Source organism: Oncorhynchus gorbuscha, linkage group LG13, assembly GCF_021184085.1.
Source record: "Oncorhynchus gorbuscha isolate QuinsamMale2020 ecotype Even-year linkage group LG13, OgorEven_v1.0, whole genome shotgun sequence".
In the NCBI taxonomy this organism is placed as follows: Eukaryota; Metazoa; Chordata; class Actinopteri; order Salmoniformes; family Salmonidae; genus Oncorhynchus; species Oncorhynchus gorbuscha.
Window position 1 is genome coordinate 26,243,303 of NC_060185.1, and position 21,909 is coordinate 26,265,211.

The window sequence follows — 21,909 nt, forward strand, 5'->3', positions numbered from 1 at the left end:
GGAGGCTATTTTGTAAATGACATCGCCAAAGTTGAGGATTGGTAGGATGGTCAGTTTTACAAGGGTATGTTTGGCAGCATGAGTGAAGGATGCTTTGTTGCTAAATAGGAAGCCAATTCTAGATTTAACTTTGGATTGGAGATGTTTGATATGGGTCTGGAAGGAGAGTTTACAGTCTAACCAGACACCTAAGTATTTGTAGTTGTCCACGTATTCTAAGTCAGAGCCGTTCAGAGTAGTGATGTTGGGCAGGTGCAGGTAGCGATCGGTTGAAGAGCATGCATTTAGTTTTACTTGTATTTAAGAGCAATTGGAGGCCACGGAAGGAGAGTTGTATGGCACTGAAGCTTGCCTGGAGGGTTGTTAACACAGTGTCCAAAAAAGGGCCAGAAGTATACAGAATGCTGTCGTCTGCGTAGAGGTGGATCAGTGACTCACCAGCAGCAAGAGCGACCTCATTGATGTATACAGAGAAGAGAGTCGGTCCAAGAATTGAACCCTGTGGCACCCCCATAGAGACTGCCAGAGGTCCGGACAGCAGACCCTCCGATTTGACACACTGAACTCTATCAGAGAAGTAGTTGGTGAACCAGGCGAGGCAATCATTTGAGAAACCAAGGCTGTCGAGTCTGCCGATGAGGATGTGGTGATTGACAGAGTCGAAAGCCTTGCCAGATCAATGAATACGGCTGCACAGTAATGTTTCTTATTGATGGCGGTTAAGATATCGTTTAGGACCTTGAGCGTGGCTGAGGTGCACCCATGACCAGCTCTGAAACCAGATTGCATAGCAGAGAAGGTATGGTGAGATTCGAAATGGTCGGTAATCTGTTTGTTGACTTGGCTTTCGAAAACCTTAGAAAGGCATGGTAGGATAGATATAGGTCTGTAGCAGTTTGGGTCAAGAGTGTCCCCCCCTTTGAAGAGGGGGATGACCGCAGCTGCTTTCCAATCTTTGGGAATCTCAGACGAAACGAAAGAGAGGTTGAACAGGCTATTAATAGGGGTGGCAACAATTTCGGCAGATAAGTTTTTAGAAAGAAAGGGTCCAGATTGTCTAGCCCGGCTGATTTGTAGGGGTCCAGATTTTGCAGCTCTTTCTGAACATCAGCTGAACGGATTTGGGAGAAGGAGAAATGGGAAAGGCTTGGGCGAGTTGCTGTGGGGGGTGCAGTGCTGTTGACCGGGGTAGGAGTAGCCAGGTGGAAAGCATGGCCAGCCGTAGAAAAATGCGTATTGAAATTCTCAATTATGGTATATTTATCAGTGGTGACAGTGTTTCCTATCTTCAGTGCAGTGAGCAGTTGGGAGGAGGTGTTCTTATTCTCCATGGACTTTACAGTGTCCCAGTACTTTTTTGAGTTAGTGTTGCAGGAAGCAAATTTCTGCTTGAAAAAGCTAGCCTTGGTTTTTCTAACTGCCTGTGTATAATGGTTTCTAGCTTCCCTGAACAGCTGCATATCACGGGGGCTGTTCGATGCTAATGCAGAACGCCATAGATTCTTTTTGTGTTGGTTAAGGGCAGTCAGGTCTGGGGAGAACCAAGGGCTATATCTGTTCCTGGTTCTAAATTTCTTGAATGGGGCATGTTTATTTAAGATGGTAAAGAAGGCATTTAAAAAAAATATCCAGGCATCCTCTACTGACGGGATGAGATCAATATACTTCCAGGATACCCCGGCCAGGTCGATTAGAAAGGCCTGCTCGCTGAAGTGTTTCAGGAAGCGTTTGACAGTGATGAGTGGAGGTCAGTGATCGCTGAGGCAGTGATCGCTGAGATCTTGGTTGAAGACAGCAGAGGTGTATTTAGAGGGCAAGTTGGTTAGGATGATATCTATGAGGGTGCTCTTGTTTAAGGCTTTGGGGAGGTACCTGGTAGGTTCATTGATAATTTGTGTGAGATTGAGGGCATCAAATTTAGATTGTAGGATGGCTGGGGTGTTAAGCATGTTCCACTTTAGGTCGCCTAGCAGCACGAGCTCTGAAGATGGATGGGGGGCAATCATTTCACATATGGTGTCCAGAGCACAGCTGGGGGCAGAGGGTGGTCTATAGCAGGCGGCAACGGTGAGAGACTTGTTTTTAGAGAGGTGGATTTTTAAAAGTAGAAGTTCAAATTGTTTGGGTACAGACCTGGATAGTAGGACAGAAATCTGCAGGCTATCTTTGCAGTAGATTGCAACACCGCCCCCTTTGGCAGTTCTATGTTGTCTGAAAATGTTGTAGTTTGGGATTAACATTTCAGAATTTTTGGTGGTCTTCCTAAGCCAGGATTCAGATACAGCTAGAACATCCGGGTTGGCAGAGTGTGCTAAAGCAGTGAATAGAACATACTTAGGGAGGAGGCTTCTAATGTTAACATGCATGAAACCAAGGCTATTACGGTTACAGAAGTCGTCAAAAGAGAGCGCCTGGGGAATAGGAGTGGAGCTAGGCACTGCAGAGCCTGGATTCACCTCTACATCACCAGGGGAACAGAGGAGGAGTAGAATAAGGGTGCGGCTAAAAGCAATAAAAATTGGTCGAACGTCTGGAACAGAGTGTAAAAGGAGGTTTCTGGGGGCGATAAAATAGCATCAAGGTATAATGTACAGACAAAGGTATGGTAGGATGTGAATACAGTGGAGGTAAACCTAGGTATTGAGTGATGAAGAGAGAGATATTGTCTCTAGAAACATAATTGAAACCAGGAGATGTCATTGCATGTGTGGGTGGTGGAACTAATAGGTTGGATAAGGTATAGTGAGCAGGACTAGAGGCTCTACAGTGAAATAAGCCAATAAACACTAACCAGAACAGCAATGGACAAGACATATTGACATTAAGGAGAGGCATGCTTAGTCGAGTGATCAAAAGGGTCCAGTGAGTAGAGAGGTTGGTTGGGGGTCACGGCGATTTAGACAGCTAGCCAGGCCATCGGTAGCAAGCTAGCATAGGATGGAGGTCTGTTATTAGCCACCTCTTGTGTTCCGTCAGTAGATTAGTGGGGTTCCGTGTGGTAGAGGGGATTAATCCAAATCACACAACAACAACAAAAACAATAGATATAGTTATAGAGGCCCAAGAAGAAAAAAATAAATAATAATAAAAATAAATAAATTGTCCGATTGTCTATTCAGATAGCAGCCGATAAGACAGCTAACGGTTAGCGGGCCGCAGATGGGGGTTCAGGTAACGTCGCGACGGAGGAGCCAGCCGGATAACTCCTTCGGGTAGGTAACCTCGACAGTCCAGTTGTGAAGGCCCGGTGGGGCTCCGCGTAGGCAGTAAAACGGGTCCGGATAGGTGATTGTAGCCCAGGAGTGATTGATGGAACTCTTCAGCTGGCTAGCTCCGGAATAATTGATGTGCAAAAGCCGATAGTCACACGGATAGCAGCTAGCTAGCTGTGAAATCCCGGTATGAATGTCCAGAGTTAGCGGTTGAAATCCAGGGACATGGAGAGAAAAATTGGTCCGCTATGTTCCGTTCCAAGCCGCGCTGCGCCGTACAAAACTGGCGATAGATTTTCAAGCTAAAGGATAGCTGATGACCATAAACCGTGGTTAGCTGAGATAATGGTGTTGTGAGCCATGACCAGCCTTTAAAAGCATTTCATGGCTACAGTGAGTGCTACTGGTCAGTAGTCATTTAGGCAGGACTATGGTGGTCTGCTTAAAACATGTTGGTATTACAGACTCGGACAGGAAGAGGTTGAAAATGTCAGTGAAGACACCTGCCAGTTGGTCAGCGCATGCTCACAGTACACGTCCTGGTAATCCATCTGGCCCTGCGGCCTCGTGAATGTTGACTTGTTTAAAGGTCTTAATCACATCGGCTGCGGAGTGCGGGATCACAAAGTTGTCCTGAATCATGCATGTTTCAGTGTTATTTGCCTCGAAGCGAGCATAGAAGTAGTTTAGTTCGTCTGGTAGGCTTGTGTCACTGGGCAGCTCTTGACTGTGCTTCCCTTTGTAGTTTGCAATGGTTTGCAAGTCCTGCCACTTCCGACGTGCGTTGGAGCTGGTGTAGTACGATTCGATCTCAGTCATGTATTGACGCTTTGCATGTTTGATGGTTCGTCGGAGGGAAAGGCGGGATTTCTTATAAGCTTCCGGGTTAGAGTCCCGCTCCTTGAAAGTGGCAGCTCTAGCCTTTAGCTCAGTGCGGCTGTTGCCTGTAATCTATGGCTTCTGGTTGGTGTATGTAGATTCAGTCACTGTGGGGACGATGTCATCGATGCACTTATTGATGAAGCCAATGACTGATGTGGTGTACTCCCCAATGCCATTGGAGGAATCCCGGAACATGTGGCATGGCTAGCAAAACAGTCCTGTAGCTTAGCATCTGCGTCATCTGACCACTTTTTTATTGACAGAGTCACTGGTGCTTCCTGCTTTAATTTTTGCTTGTAAGCAGGAATCAGGAGGATAGAAGATTTGCCAAATGGAGGACGAGGGAGAGCTTTGTATATGTCTCTGAGTGTGGAGTAAAGGTGGTCTTGAGTTTTTTTCAACCCTTGTATTGCTTTGGTGTGAAGTGCCCCTCGTTTTGAACAGGGTTACTGCTTTGGTGTGAAGTGACCCTCGTTTTGAACAGGGCTACTTCGTCATTACACAAAGGAAAAACCTCAACCAATTTCTAAAGACTGGTGACATCCAGTGGAAGCAGTAGGAACTGCAAGAAGGTCCCTTAGAAATTTGCATTTCCAATGAAAACCCATTGAAAAGAGAGTGACTTCAACAAAAAAATCTGACATGATTCAAACAGTTTTAGAAACTTCAGAGTGTTTTCTATCCACATCGACTAATAATATGCATATCTTATATTCTGGGGATGATTAGCAGACAGTTGAATTTGGGCATGCATTTCATCCGGATGTGAAAATACTGCCCCCTGTCACCAAGAAGTTAACACTCCTCAGTTAGCAGGCTCAAGCAAGCTAAAACCCACATGGTAAAAACTAACTAGTAGAAATTGTTAACATGTTATTTAAACACACTTTGCTGTAGGCTACTATTTACTAGTTAACAAAAAATAATGTATTTCATATAAAATATATTCACCCCACCCAGTATTGTAATCAAAACTTACCAGAAAGCTTGTAGTCCTTGGCTCAGACAGTGTAATAGTGTAGGCTCAATAGCATCTCGTTAGTGTGCAAGATCTTGAGAAACAGCTGTACATGTGATGGAAGAGTACACTGTGCATGCAGAGGGTTGCATTTCCATTGAATTGGGGATAGTTTAACCAAAATATGCCACAAGACCTAGAATTGCCTTGTGTATCCCACAAAAAAAGTTTCACTGTTATAAGCTAACTTTTTTTGATGAATTTATGCAAAATTCCCCAAATTCCAGGGCTTAACTTCCAATAGAATATTTCCGTAAATTTACCGGAAAGATTCCGACCCTTTGCAACCCTAGACAGCTATGAAAAATACAGATGAAAACTCTCTAGGTAGATAGTGTGGTCTACAGCTTATCATGAGACTCTACCTCAGGCGCGCAAAACCTTGATACTTCCTTAGATATCGTGCACCAGCTGTTGTTTACAAATATACATAGTCCGCCCCCCTTGTCTTACCAGATGCCGCTGTTCTATCCTGCCGATATAGCATATAACCAGCCAGCTGCATGTTGATAATGTCTTCGTTCAGCCACGACTCTTGAGTAATCGCTGTTCTGATGTCCAGAAGTTATTTTCGGTCATAAGAGATGGTAGCAGCAACATTATGTACAGAATAAGTTACAAACACAGTTGGTTAGGAGCACGTAAAACGTCAGCCATCATCTCCGGCGCCATTTATGCGTGGGAATACTTGGTAACAGATTTCCTCAATTAAAATCACTCGGATCTGATTTCCTGGTCATTTTACAGTCTTATTTCCAACATGAAAATTATTATAATATATTTTTTATGATTGAAAAAATCTAAAACATCTTAGGAGGGCCAAATAAAATGACCTGTGTTCTGAGTTTGCCCTGCGGGCCGGGCCGTCTACTGGGAAGACCTGCTCTACAGTAACAGAAGCCCTTGTTGGGACCAGGCCACTGTTTACAATCTGAGCGGATATTACGGTGGCCGGAGGGGACTGAGGTTGTGTGTGTGTGCGTGTGCGTGTGCGTGTGTGTGTGTGAGCAGCACAGGGCAGTCAATCAATGTAATTCTGTTAGACTCCCTAATGTAATGTCAGGCTAACATCTCTGAGTGACATGCTGTTAGCCTGACATTACATAACAGCATCTAACATCTCTGAGTGACATCCTGTTAGACGCTGTAATGTAATGTCAGGCTAACATCTTTGAGTGACATCCTGTTAGACGCTGTAATGTAATGTCAGGCTAACATCTCTGAGTGACATCCTGATAGATGTCAGGTTAACATCTCTGAGTGACATCCTGTTAATGTAATGTAATGTCAGGCTAACATCTCTGAGTGACATCCTGTTAGACGCTGTAATGTAATGTCAGGTTAACATCTCTGAGTGACATCCTGTTAGATGCTGTAATGTAATGTCAGGTTAACATCTCTGAGTGACATCCTGTTAAACGCTGTAATGTAATGTCAGGTTAACATCTCTGAGTGACATCCTGTTAGATGCTGTAATGTAATGTCAGGTTAACATCTCTGAGTGACATCCTGTTAAACGCTGTAATGTAATGTCAGGTTAACATCTCTGAGTGACATCCTGTTAGATGCTGTAATGTAATGTCAGGTTAACATCTCTGAGTGACATCCTGTTAAACGCTGTAATGTAATGTCAGGCTAACATCTCTGAGTGACATGCTGTTAGATGCTTTTATGTAATGTCAGGTTAACATCACTGAGTGACATCCTGTTAAACGCTGTAATGTAATGTCAGGCTAACATCTCTGAGTGACATCCTGTTAAACACTGTAATGTAATGTCAGGCTAACATCTCTGAGTGACATCCTGTTAAACACTGTAATGTAATGTCAGGCTAACATCTCTGAGTGACATGCTGTTAAGATGCTTTTATGTAATGTCAGGTTAACATCTCTGAGTGACATCCTGTTAAACGCTGTAATGTAATGTCAGGCTAACATCTCTGAGTGACATCCTGTTAGACGCTGTAATGTAATGTCAGGCTAACATCTCTGAGTGACTAATCCTAAGGACAACTCCCGTAATGACGTCTGGGCTCTGTGTGTGGGGAAATATTACGTAAGCAACTGCTCATGTGCTGCTAGGGTGTCCAATATTCATCCGCTTCTTATTGTGAGGTGCATGATCTGCACAGCTCCAGACAGGATCAACAAATGACAATGGATTTGTTATGGGACTTTGACCATCAGACACATGCAGTGTGTGTGTTTGTGTGTTTGTGTGTTTGTGTGTTTGTGCGTGTTTACTCACCCCTGGGACCTGTCTGATGAGGCAGCTTGAGCACAGAGTTGTCCCAGTGAGGTGGAGATACTCTTTGCCCCCAGCTTTATTTGTGATGCGTGTGTGTGCCTGTTATGAATGTTAGTGTGTGAGTGCCTGTGTGTGCACACATGTTGGTCTATGTGAGTGTGTTCATACCGTCACACTCCCTCTCATTTTCTCCCCATCTCCCAGTTGAATATTTCCCTACTAAACTTAACAAACCTAGAGACTGTAAAGCTAATCACTGTGGCCCAACACACAGCTAAGCTGAACAATCTTATTACAATCACCAAAGTCCATCACTGACCACTATACAGGACACAGGAAGACTCTGGCTTTTTCAATCTATAGTTGTAACCTGACTTGGGACCGTATGTGTGCACATTCCTAATAATCATAAACAACAACATGTGAGGGAAATTGAGAAAAGGAGCTTTTAAAGGTCTCTGTAGCCTCACTCTGCTTGATCACAGACACTGTAACCTGTCACATGGTTCTAACCCAAATGTACACCCATTATTACATACTATATTACATTCTGTCAGTAAGACTGATGTCCAATGATCATTACACACACATTAGATTGTTATGATGACACATTATTACTATTGACAGTAATTATTGACTGTGTTATTACACATTGTAAAACAGTCTGCCCTAAACTATACTGTGCCTATATGTTTAGTGTATGCAGGCAGAGCTGGAATTTAAATTTACAAGCGCATAACTGGCCTGAGGGCTTGGCCATGTTAAAAGATATTGATGTTGTGCCCTCTCACCCTCCCCAACCCCTGATCTATGTTGCTCATTCATCTAGTTATTGAGCGGCCACCCCAGCACAACCCATCCCAGCTGACAGAGCAGAATGTGATTGGCTGTTGATGTGCTCGTGACCCTATAGAACTTCTCCCCTGACACACAGGGTCAGAGGTCAAAGGCCACATTCCACAGAGATTACAACAGCAGCCACATAGAATTAGCCTGCCTGTCCTGGCTGCCATGGAAACAAGCAGCGATTGTGGCATTGCAGTGCCTCTACCCAGAAGGAAGGGCTATAGAGGGGAGGAGAGATGAGAGGGGGAGGAGGAGAGGATGGGGAGGTAGGAAGAATGGAAGCGAGCGTTCTTGTATGTGTGTTCTGTAGTACTGTGTGTGTGCAACCCTTCTGCTAACAGCTGAACACAGCTGTGTCTACTGACGTCAGCCCTGACCTGGCCTATAGCCTAGCTGTGATTGACCTGGCCTGTAGCCTAGCTGTGATTGACCTGGCCTATAGCCTAGCTGTGGTTGACCTGGCCTATAGCCTAGCTGTGACTGACCTGGCCTATAGCCTAGCTGTGATTGACCTGGCCTATAGCCTAGCTGTGATTGACCTGGCCTATAGCCTAGCTGTGATTGACCTGGCCTATAGCCTAGCTGTGACTGACCTGGCCTGTAGCCTAGCTGTGATTGACCTGGCCTGTAGCCTAGCTGTGATTGACCTGGCCTATAGCCTAGCTGTGACTGACCTGGCCTATAGCCTAGCTGTGATTGACCTGGCCTATAGTCTAGCTGTGATTGACCTGGCCTATAGCCTAGCTGTGATTGACCTGGCTTATAGTCTATCTGTGACTGACCTGGCTTATAGCCTAGCTGTAACTGATCTGGCCTATCGCCTAGCTGTGACTGACCTGGCCTATAGTCTAGCTGTGACTGATCTGGCCTATAGCCTATCTGTGACTGACCTGGCCTATCGCCTAGCTGTAACTGATCTGGCCTATAGTCTAGCTGTGACTGACCTGGCCTATAGCCTATCTGTGACTGACCTGGCCTATAGCCTATCTGTGACTGACCTGGCTTATAGCCTAGCTGTAACTGATCTGGCCTATAGCCTAGCTGTAACTGACCTGGCCAATAGCCTATCTGTGACTGACCTGGCCTATCGCCTAGCTGTAACTGACCTGACCTATAGCCTAGCTGTAACTGACCTGGCCAATCTCATTGGTTAGAGATCTACCGCTCAGATTGTTTTTAAACATTCTTAAAAAACATAAGCCTATGCAACATTAACCAATTAAAAACAGTTCTGTAGCACTGAGTTTTGTACAGTAGGCTATGCTTGAATTGCCCTGACAATGGTGTTCTTCTCAGACCATTTTGAAATTATATTTTAATAACATGTAGGTATGATCACACATACGATCAGACTTATAATGTGTTGTATTACTTGTGAGGCACAGCTGAGTGAGCATAATAAATAAATATAAATATACTGAACAAAAATATAAATGCAATAAATTCAATGATTTTATTGAGTTACAGATCATATAAGGAAATCAGTCACTTGAAATAAGTTCATTAGGCCCTAATTTACGGATTTCACATGGTTGGGCAAGGGAGAGCACAAGGTGCAACTGTGTAATGATCATGCTGTTTTATCAGCTTCTTGCTAGGCCACACCTGTCAGGTGCATGGATTATGTTGGAAAATTAGAAATGTTCACTAACAGGGATGTAAACCAATTTGTGCACAAAATTTGAGAGAAATACGTTTTTTGTGCCAATGGAATATTTCTAGGATATTTTATTCCTGCTCATGAAACATGGGACCAACACTTTACATGTTTTGTTTATATTTTTGTTGTGTATAATTTATTTACTGGACTGATGGCCAGCATCTGATGGTCAGTCTGAGGGGAGGGAGTAGCAGTGAAACTGCCTCTTACCCGACTCATAGTCCCTTCGCTCGCCCCTCCATCCGCTGAGAAAAAAGGAACAGTCTTCCAGCTGATGGCGAAACTCAAGTCGCACTGCATTATTTCTGTCTCATGCACCAATTCACGTTGTTACTCCTATGACCAGAGAAAGTGAAATTTTCCACGATATTAAAAAAGACACAAGCCGATAATAACAACACAAGCTTATGGGAACACTTGGCTGTAGTCAGTCATTACAGCTGCAGTACTGGTTGTAGTGTGAGTGGATGTGGATATAACATACGTTTTATGACTTATAAAAGGGTTGAACAAAGTGTTGACAGTGCTGAACAACAACTTAAACATGAATTTACTGATAAAAACAGCAGCTGTTTGCTGTATCCGTTGAGTCTCTTTCTAGTCCGGTTTTAAATGTTTTGAAATCTCACAGTATCAACTTTGCTGTGTTAGGGGCTTATTTTTACAGTCTATGGCTCGAGGAAACCGTGCAGACGCTGTGATCTGAGCTATCTGATTGGCCAGCGGGCCTGCCAGGTAGGCGGAGTTCTACCTTCAGACACATGAAATGGTTCAAAATGGCAACAGTTTGCCTTCCCGGCGCTAGTGCTGTTGAATCAAGTGCACCTATCGCCAACAGGGCAAAACGATACATTGAGTTTTTTTTCCTTCACTGAAATGTTTGGTGATTGACTAGGAATGCTTTGGAGATCGACCAGTCGATCACCCGGCTGACCAGGCCATGTGAAGTGAGATTTATCTCCAACTGAGGAGCACTAGTCTGGTGAAAGTTCTCATTGACTTTGTGTGTTCTAAACACCTGTTCTATACTATTCTCCTAGACTAGAGGGCAGTATAATACTATAGGCTACTTTACTTACTGAACAATATATTCTTTGACTTGACTGGGTATCTCAGACGTCAATTACCAGTTTTAAAAGAATATAGCCCATGGCTTCTCTGGTTGCATATCAAACAAATGAAGTGTCATGAATATATTTAACCTCTGTATATATAGGGTTAAATGCCAAGGTTGTGTAATGGCTTGCTTGCCTTTGCCCTCTCTGACCCTTCCTGCTCTGATCAGGCTTGGTGTGTTCACAATGGCGGGCTAAGAGCCTTGTTGTGTGCTCGCCTGGCTTCCTTTTGTGAGGAGGGGGTTAGGACTGGTTTGTGTGTGTGTGTGCCTCTTTAGTATGTGAGTGAATAACTGTGTCTTTAGTATGTGAGTGAATAACTGTGTCTTGTGTGTGTGTGTGTGTGTGTGTGTGTGTGTGTGTGTGTGTGTGTGTGTGTGTGTGTGTGTGTGTGTGTGTGTGTGTGTGTGTGTGTGTGTGTGTGTGTGTGTGTGTGTGTGTGTGTGTGTGTGTGTGTGTGTGTGTGTGTGTGTGTGTGAGACAGTGACCTAGATCTTCCACCCTGGATCACAGTGGAGATATGGCGACTTGAGCCCAGTCAGGCGTGGTCTCTCTCTATGCAGCACTCTGCAACAAAGTTTCACCAGATGTCAGCCTCTGTCTGCTTGTCTGCCACTGCCTGTCTGCCACTGTCTGCCACTGCCTGCCTGTCTTCCACTGTCTTCCACTGTCTGCCTTCCTGCCTGTCTGCCACTGCCTGTCTGCCACTGTCTGCCACTGCCTGTCTGCCACTGCCTGTCTGCCACTGCCTGTCTGCCACTGTCTGCCACTGCCTGCCTGTCTTCCACTGTCTGCCTTCCTGCCTGTCTGCCACTGTCTGTCTGCCTGCCTGTCTGCCACTGTCTGCCTCCCTGTTTGCTACTGTCTGCCTGCCTGCCTGTCTGCCACTGTCTGCCTGCCTGCCTGTCTGCCACTGTCTGTCTGCCTGCCTGTCTGCCACTGTCTGCCTGCCTGCCTGTCTTCCACTGTCTGCCTGCCTGCCTGCCTGTCTGCCTCCCTGTTTGCTACTGTCTGCCTGTCTGTCTGCCTGTCTGTCTGCTACTGTCTGCCTGTCTGTCTGTCTGCCTGTCTACTACCCACCCATACATACTGTACATACATACAGCCCTGTGTGGAAGTATTTGGGCTCAGCTCTAATGCAGTGTACTCCTAAGGATTAGTGGTGCTGATGTACAGTATATGGTTCCTAATGGACTCGTTGTCATGTGGATTTGAGACACATTGGTTAACATTAGCAGGGAAGTGTACAAAGGCATCAACTGTGTTTATGATAGTGAGGGCACAGACTGCTCAATACATTGGAATGTAGAAAATATGATGCTATTGTTGCCGTTAGTTTTTTTTGTTCGCTTCAGCACTTGTCTTATAAGGGATGGAAAATGTGGGCACTTGATCTGTTTCTCCATAGCCACTTGTGTTCATTACAGTAGGTAAAAACAAGGTCAGACTTGTGGCGGTCCAGCTGCATAGGAGCTGTGTGGGGATGAGCAATGGATGCCAGGTACGCATCACACATTCTGTCTCAAGTTCTGTGATACACACACACACACACATACACACACACTCTAAATCCCTCTCTACCCCCATTCTTAATTATCTCTGATGTCATTCTGAGCTTTGTAATCATAAGTTAAATCCATGAAACCCAGACAGTCAGTGACTGTGTGTCTCCTCCCAGTTCAAGAGATGCTATCAGTCTGTGTTAGCCACGCCAGGGATGTGTACTGTACACTGCAGTGCTGCTAAGAATAGATTCTCCTCTGAGGCCAAGAGCCCAGAGAGGAGAGGACCCAGAGGCTGTGTGTGTCTGTGTTTGTGTGTGTGTACACAGGAGGTGGCTTCTCTTAATATGACTATGAGATGGAGAGACAGGGATGGGGAGGGAGGGCTGTTTGCATACATTATCTAAACAAGCTGCCCTGGCCAGAGTGGCCTTCAAGAGCCAGAAGTTACCCTCTACTCCAGGCTGGCATCATTACAACCTAGGTGACTTACAGGGAGGGGTTGAACAAGGGAGGATACTCTATGGTCTTGTCTGACTAGCTGACAGATAGTGAGCTCTATTCTGAACATAACATCATGGTCTCCATAAGGACTGACTAGCTGGCAGATAGTGAGCTCTATTCTGAACATAACATCATGGTCTCCATAAGGACTGACTAGCTGGCAGATAGTGAGCTCTATTCTGAACATAACATCATGGTCTCCATAAGGACTGACTAGCTGACAGATAGTGAGCTCTATTCTGAACATAACATCATGGTCTCCATAAGGACTGACTAGCTGACAGATAGTGAGCTCTATTCTGAACATAACATCATGGTCTCCATAAGGACTGACTAGCTGACAGATAGTGAGCTCTATTCTGAACATAACATCATGGTCTCCATAAGGACTGACTAGCTGGCAGATAGTGAGCTCTATTCTGAACATAACATCATGGTCTCCATAAGGACTGACTAGCTGACAGATAGTGAGCTCTATTCTGAACATAACATCATGGTCTCCATAAGGACTGACTAGCTGACAGATAGTGAGCTCTATTCTGAACATAACATCATGGTCTCCATAAGGACTGACTAGCTGACAGATAGTGAGCTCTATTCTGAACATAACATCATGGTCTCCATAAGGACTGACTAGCTGACAGATAGTGAGCTCTATTCTGAACATAACATCATGGTCTCCATAAGGACTGACTAGCTGACAGATAGTGAGCTCTATTCTGAACATAACATCATGGTCTCCATAAGGACTGACTAGCTGACAGATAGTGAGCTCTATTCTGAACATAACATCATGGTCTCCATAAGGACTGACTAGCTGACAGATAGTGAGCTCTATTCTGAACATAACATCATGGTCTCCATAAGGACAGATAGTGAGCTCTATTCTGAACATAACATCATGGTCTCCATAAGGACTGACTAGCTGACAGATAGTGAGCTCTATTCTGAACATAACATCATGGTCTCCATAAGGACTGCTGAAGACCGACTTGGTTTCATATTATAGCTTTCATAACACCTGCCTTATGGTCCAGGAGAACACTCAACATAGACTGGAGCCTGCCAAGGTAGTGTGTGTGTGTGTGTGTGTGTGTGTGTGTGTGTGTGTGTGTGTGTGTGTGTGTGTGTGTGTGTGTGTGTGTGTGTGTGTGTGTGTGTGTGTGTGTGTGTGTGTGTGTGTGTGTGTGTGTGTGTGTGTGTGTGTGTGTGTGTGTGTGTGTGTGTGTGTGTGTGCGTGTGCGTGTATGGAGCTAATGTTTTTCCTCTGATTACCATAAAGGGTATCATTGTGCCTTAGTTAACTACTGTATTGGCTGTGGCTATTCTTTTAAAGACAAAACCTTCAACAAACAACAGCGTGTGTTTGTGGGCTTATGTAGACTTTGTGTGTGTCTCTTTCTGTAGTAATGTGAATGATGAGTAAAGTGTGTGATGGTAGAGAACTTGGATTAGAGGTGATGTGTAATGGTATACTGATATGGATCCACATAACGGTATGTATTTTTACAATACCGTCTAAAACAACAAGTTCTACAATTTGGACTACTTCACTTTTAGTTTTCATCTAGTTTGGTTGAGTATAAAATTAGAATGGAGAAAGCCCATTAAAACCATGTATAATTTATTTGTTGTCATCCTAGGGTCATGCTCTACTCATAAAACACGAAGAACCTTAAAACCAAAAACACCGCCATACCGTAAAAAACAAGAAACATTTTGGGATATTATATTTTATAATATAATAATAATAATAATATTTTGGCCATAATATGGCACAGCCCTCAGTTGTACTCGTCTGTGTATGATGGGAGACATGTCGAGGCTGGCCAGGACATGTCTGATGACAGGCAACTAGGTTAGTCCCTGGGTGTCTCCCTCAGGGGACGTCAGTCATTGTTAGGAGCCAGGGACCATTATGACCATGTTACACAACTGACCTACAGTGCTGGAAAACTAGTGTGTTTGGCACTGATTTGAGAGGGTTCATTCCTCGATGACTTGTGTTATTCCCTAATACCCTTCCTCGATAGGATAGGCTCTCCTGTCAACAGGCCTGAGTGGCAGATGGTCACAGTGTTACAGAAGCACTCTTCTCTTCACATCCTGGTTCATACACACCAATCAACCTGGAAGACTAGGGATTAGGGAGGAAATCGTAGTGTGTGTGTGTGTGTGTGTGTGTGTGTGTGTGTGTGTGTGTGTGTGTGTGTGTGTGTGTGTGTGTGTGTGTGTGTGTGTGTGTGTGTGTGTGTGTGTGTGTGTGTGTGTGTGTGTGTGTGTGTGTGTGTGTGTGTGTGAGAGTGAGAGTGCGTGTTACCAGAGCATGGGTCAATTCATTTTACATTCCTGTCAACTGAATTGGAATTCGTCGTGAGGGGAACCGACGGATTCATTCTCTGAATTGATAGGAATTTTAATCAAATGTAATCCAGATTTTGTTTTTGAAATGAAATGTGTGTTGTGAAATATAGGCCATTGTCCCCCCCCCCCCCGTGGGTACAGTGAATATTGTGTTGAATACCATGCAGTTGAGTGTCGAGGGGGTTGGACATTCCACCTCTGTGCGTGTCATAGGCAGCATGTTATTCCTGTTATTCCCAGCTGACAAACTCATACCTTCATTTCCTCTTGGATCCTACTGTTTGCCATGCGTACAGCAGGATGGGAGCGCCGTCACACACATCACCCACCAGACACACTTCCCAGACCGCTCTCTCACTCACCATCAGTGTTCCCTGAAACAACTTCTATTTGCTGTTACAATGCTCATGTCATGAAATCAGATAGGTCTATCTGTACTATACTGTACCAGTAATCTATAAGGTTATTATGCATTAATACACACCCATACACACACACATCAAAATGAGAAGTTCATTCAGTGGCACTAACATATCTAGATGAAGCATGGATTGTAGACTATTCCATGTCACTGGTGCACAAGACGAGAAGGCTTGTCCTAATACTGTAGATGTCCTGGGATTTTACGTAGCATGCATGTAACCACACACACAAACTCAGTTACATCACTGTATTTCTATTCTCCATGTTCTAAATTCAGCCTTGAGCAGCAGTTCCCACCCTTCATCCAACCACACCTCCCTGGCCAGCTTCTAGAAGCACTCTCCCTCAGCACTGCAGGCAACGCCTGTCCAGTATACAGTACAACACTGATGTGCCCTCAGCTCACTCCCCACACTGCCTAGCCTTGTGTCATACTATTACTAAGCTTTTGTGGCGCACATGATTGGGATTAGTTTCCTCTCTTCCTCTGGAGAGTGACGGCAGTTTGTTATGATTGGTGAAGAATCAGCTCTTTGTCTTTGTGCTGCTGCTGCAGTCACACAACATACAGGCTGGTTTATATTTAGTGTTCTTCCTCCCCCAAGTGGCTATGTGAGGGCATTGAATACATTTACAAGGCCTTCCTTGAATAGGAAGTGTTGCCCTCTAGTGGTGTTTAGGGATATGACATTGAGAATAGTACTATAATGAGAAGGAGTTTGGATATTATATTAAGTGGGCCGAGGGCTTGTTTTGTTAAGAGGGTGTGAGTAGATAATAGCATTGATTTATGTTCCTTTGGATTGTATCAATATGGTATTCTGTGCCTCTTCCCTTAGTGACACTGCACCACTATGTGTTTACTTGTTGACTGTTTAATACAGTTCCCCTCATCGAAAGAGAGAGAATGTGTGAGGATTCAAACCTAATGTTGTACCCAGTGTGCTCTACAGCATGCTTCTTCCCTGGTGTGAGAGTGAGGGAGGCACCAAGCCCCGTATCATTTCCTGTTCCCCGTGTCATAGCGCTTCTGGTTTTCTCCTCTGTTTCTCCTCTTCCGCATTTCATTCTGCAACTCCCAGCCTCAGACAGACCTGCAGACCACAGGAGAAAAGACTACGCTTCCCTCATAATCAAAACACACATGTACCTTCAGGTATGTAGGATACACACTCAGAGTAGACTGTCTTTGTTGTTGTTTAACAAACACACATGTACCTTCAGGTATGTAGGATACACACTCAGAGTAGACTGTCTTTGTTGTTGTTTAACAAACACACATGTACCTTCAGGTATGTAGGATACACACTCAGAGTAGACTGTCTTTGTTGTTGTTTAACAAACACACATGCATCTTCAGGTATGTAGGATACACACTCAGAGTAGACTGTCTTTGTTGTTGTTTAACAAACACACATGTACCTTCAGGTATGTAGGATACACACTCAGAGTAGACTGTCTTTGTTGTTGTTTAACAAACACACATGTACCTTCAGGTATGTAGGATACACACTCAGAGTAGACTGTCTTTGTTGTTGTTTAACAAACACACATGTACCTTCAGGTATGTAGGATACACACTCAGAGTAGACTGTCTTTGTTGTTGTTTAACAAACACACATGTACCTTCAGGTATGTAGGATACACACTCAGAGTAGACTGTTTTTGTTGTTGTTTAACAAACACACATGTACCTTCAGGTATGTAGGATACACACTCAGAGTAGACTGTCTTTGTTGTTGTTTAACAAAAAAACACACTTTATTACAGTACATTTACCAGAGATCCATCACTCCTCAAATAAGTCACAACAGAGGTTTGACACACACACACACACACACACACACACACACACACACACACACACACACACACACACACACACACACACACACACACACACACACACACACACACACACACACACACACACACACACACACACACACACACATACTGACTGGGGTCCTCACAGAGCAATTGAGGAGACAGCAATTGTCGTGAGAGAGAGGGCTGCTAGTTGGCCTGAATTCTTGAGGGTTGGGTGGGGGGCTGGCCAGGGAACCAGGGGAGGTAATGGTGGCAGCGGTGTTGGTTCTGGGGAGCTATTTTTAACCGCCTAGACCCTAGTATCGTGACAGCTGTCCCTGCCTTGTCTCTCTGAGAATAGTCAGCCTATCAGGGTGCTCCTCTCCCGAGCCTGTGCCCTGTGTGACGTGAGTCTGTCGGCTATCTCAGCCTTTTCACACACTCTCAACTAACTCTGTGTTACATTGCCATTACCGGGCAATGTTTTAAGGGCTTATTTCGGTCAGGGAAGGATTGGATCTACCAAACCTAACTCTACACTATTCACCTACACAGAAAACAGCAGGTAAAGGAGGAGCCGTGGTTCCATGATTGTTGGGGGAAAGCAATAGGTCTTCTGTGGAGGAATCTGTAGGCTGAGTGTGCCGTCTGTACCATGGGTAACACTATTTTTAGGGCTGAAAGTGTTAGGGGCTAGCCATCGCTCTCTGCAACTGAGCTCAGCTAAGGGGAGCCATTTTGGCTCTGGAGATGCTAGCTAGCTATTCTTACATCCTGTTTCCTGAGCCTTGGTGTAGTGCTAGCCAATGTAACGTGGTTCATTTGGTTTGATCTGTGTGCTTTAGCATGTGTGCCAGTAGAATTCTGTAATAGTAGAAGTGAAAGAAGTGTGTCTGCCAGGAAGGCTGTGATGGTAGCTGTTTGGAACTGGCTTTCATAGGCAGATTGGGCAGAAGTTGAATGGAGCCTTTGTGTCTTTTGATTCTTGCCCCTGTTGGAAAAGCCGCGTTAACTGTTCAGTGTGTGTTGGTACTTGGTATAGTGAGCTATGCTATTAGCAATGCTGACCCATTATATTTTGTGGAAATTCTACTGTTCTGACCAACTGTTGAGAGAGAACCTATTGAAGAACAACGTTTGCCAAGTTTGCATCTGTGGAAAATGGGTCTGCTATCCTGCGATTTCCTGTGTAGGGTGCCATCTGTGGGTTGACTTCCCTTTTCTGTTGTTCGGGGACCAGCCTGACCCTAGTCTACAGTACAAAGTGGATCTGAGATGCAGAAAGAGTGTGTGCTGTTTCCTCTGTCAACACCAACTGGCTGCCCTAACTCTAACTCTCTCAGTGGACCAGTGATTACTCAAGTTCAGTGATGTTTTGTCACTGTTGGTTGAGTTGTAGATCCCTGAGATGACTGTCCCTCTTCCTTGTCATATGAAATCAAACCACGTTTCCAATAAGCTTTGTTATCAGGCTATGTACATTTCTGCTTTTATTGTCCGAGTCAGTCAAAGGCAGTTGTCATGTTTCACAGTGACAAATAGACATTAAAGTCTGTTCCTCAGCTTTTATTGTCATTATCTCTGGGCATAGCCCTATCTCTTTACTGCACTGATTCAGTATTGTCAATACGGCTTTGTTCTGTTATTGTTAGCTAAGTCCACTGGTGTTCTCCCAAAGCAGTGGCTGAGTCACATTTGCCTGAGAGTGTCAGTTACCATGCTATATCCAGGTTAGATGGCTCACTGTGCATGTTTGTGATGGTGTTTTTGTACATGTTTTACCGTGTGTCTCTGTAAACAGTGTTTATATGTATGCGTGTACAGTTGTGTGTGTGTGTGTGTGTGTGTGTGTGTGTGTGTGTGTGTGTGTGTGTGTGTGTGTGTGTGTGTGTGTGTGTGTGTGTGTGTGTGTGTGTGTGTGTGTGTGTGTGTGTGTGTGTGTGTGTGTGTGTGTGTGTGTGTGTGTGTGTGTGTTTTGAGAGGGAACTAGAGAGTCAACCTGGCTGTACAACCTGAAGTTGGCTTCTGAGGCGTTATGCCCACGTGGCTCCTCCTAAAAAAAGACCTGTCCTGTCTCCCTGGCCCCTGCCTGGCCGAGCCTGCCCAGTGTCCACAGCAGACCTCAGCAACCTCCCCTATTATAGACACATTAGAGCTTGTTGTGGGAGAGCCGGAGCCAGGGCTACAGACTGACTGACCCCCTGACCCTCCTGTCCCAAGGCAGGTGGCCTTGGGACAGGAGGCCTGGGCATGGTGCAGGAGGCCTTGGGACAGGAGGCCTGGGCATGGGGAAGGGGGTCTGGGGGAACAGGGCCTGTCTTGGTTGGCACCATGTTTGAGCAACAGCCAGTTGTGATTTTGAGTAAAGGCCCCCACTTAACCCACAGATTCAATACTCTCAACAGGGACAGGGAGGTGCTGTAACCCGCCTCACTGCAGCTTCTCAACAGTCTGGTATTTGGCATTGAATGTTTTCTTTATAGAAATATCCCTGAGGTCATGTCTATGTATTGGTGTTCTGTTTGTTTTTTACTGTGATGACGTCAACATTTCCTAGATACTTTTTGTGTGCCACAAATCACACAAATCATATGTTCATGTATGTAACTATGTATGTTTATGTATATTTAGGAGAGTCCTTATCCCTCTGTTGTGTCTCTTGCTTTTCTTTGTACCCTAGACTTGATCAGTTCACTTCCTGCGACACGTGATCTTTCACTATCCCACTGGTTACGGCCCCTAGAGTGAAAAAACTGTGATTTTGGCCTCAATCGTGAAGATCCATCCATCTGTCCAGCACTTCTCTCCATTCCTGCCCTCCCCCTCTTCCCCCCTCATCCTGCACAGCTCATGACATCAGTGCAGCCAACATGGCATTCTCATCGCGCTTTTCCTTCTGGGAGCAAAAGGGAAGTCCTGTTCAGTTTTCCTCACAGCACGTTGGGGTGGGTTACTACGTTGGTGTGGGGACATGGGGTGGGTTACGTTGGTGTGGGGACATGGGGTGGGTTACGTTGGTGTGGGGACATGGGATGGGTTACGTTGGTGTGGAGACATGGGGTGGGTTACGTTGGTGTGGGGACATGGGGTGGGTTACGTTGGTGTGGGGACATGGGGTGGGTTACGTTGGTGTGGGGACATGGGATGGTTACGTTGGTGTGGGGACATGGGGTGGGTTACGTTGGTGTGGGGACATGGGATGGGTTACGTTGGTGTGGGGACATGGGATGGGTTACGTTGGTGTGGGGACATGGGATGGGTTACGTTGGTGTGGGGACATGGGGTGGGTTACGTTGGTGTGGGGACATGGGGTGGGTTACGTTGGTGTGGGGACATGGGATGGGTTACGTTGGTGTGGGGACATGGGGTGGGTTACGTTGGTGTGGGGACATGGGGTGGGTTACGTTGGTGTGGGGACATGGGATGGGTTACGTTGGTGTGGGGACATGGGGTGGGTTAAGTTGGTGTGGGGACATGGGGTGGGTTAAGTTGGTGTGGGGACATGGGATGGGTCACGTTGGTGTGGGGACATGGGGTGGGTTACGTTGGTGTGGGGACATGGGGTGGGTTACGTTGGTGTGGGGACATGGGGTGGGTTACGTTGGTGTGGGGACATGGGGTGGGGTACGTTGGTGTGGGGACATGGGATGGGGATGGGGATACTTTATTCTGGGGGAGCTCTGACTGCCATGCTGGCTGTAGATTTTGTTTTGTTTGACTGCCATTTTGTTTGACCATCATAACACATCCTGTAGCTCCACAGTAAACACATGCCTCCCCGAAACGTTACCCAAAATAAAAGATCATAGTGATAAATACATCAAAATAAACCCAAAGCCTTTTTAAGCAGGCCTTGTAGTTCTCAGGTGTCACTATTACATCAAAATGGGCCATATTAATGTTCCTTTGTGGCTACAGATTAGTGTCTGTGAATAATATTAGCCTTAACGTTTAAATAGACACTGTGTGGTGTGTGGTATGGTAAGTGATAGTGCTTCCACATAGTATACATCCAGGTTTGTAGCATGGTGTATGTTTTGCATGTTGTGCAGTGAGGGAGTGTTTCCTGCAAGTACCCCTGGCGAGTGACCACTTCTAAGTGTCCTAGGTTTTGACCTCAGTCCCTTGTCTTACCGAACTCTTTAGGTCAAAGAAGAGGTCAGACCACCAGGCTCCAAGACCTCAAACCAGGGTGTAAGTTGACTGGTATCGTTCTCATGTTGTGAAGCTTTAGAGCAGGGCTATTCAATTCCAGTCCTGGAGGGCCAAAACACTTCCGGTTTGCATCCTCTTTTTCTAATCAGGTACTGATTTAGTGAAATTACCT

The 21,909-nt window shown here is 45.3% G+C and overlaps 1 protein-coding gene across 10 annotated transcripts in view; it reads left to right on the forward strand.

The window, feature by feature from the left end:
- Positions 1-21,909, forward strand: part of LOC123992636 (unconventional myosin-XVIIIa-like) — a 155,443-nt gene that overhangs the window by 40,350 nt on the left and 93,184 nt on the right. For 4 of the 10 annotated variants that reach the window (XM_046293943.1, XM_046293945.1, XM_046293944.1 and 1 more), the window contains exons 1-3: positions 17,994-18,147; positions 20,263-20,491; positions 21,729-21,776. The exons of 3 other annotated variants lie outside the window; for them this stretch is intronic. In XM_046293943.1, coding sequence (XP_046149899.1) covers positions 20,453-20,491; positions 21,729-21,776 — 87 coding nt within the window. In that variant the 5' untranslated portion in view covers positions 17,994-18,147; positions 20,263-20,452. Of the gene's footprint in view, positions 1-16,843; positions 16,930-17,993; positions 18,148-20,262; positions 20,492-21,728; positions 21,777-21,909 lie in introns of those variants that run through there. 3 more of the 10 variants (XM_046293947.1, XM_046293948.1, XM_046293952.1) reach the window with 2 other exon arrangements.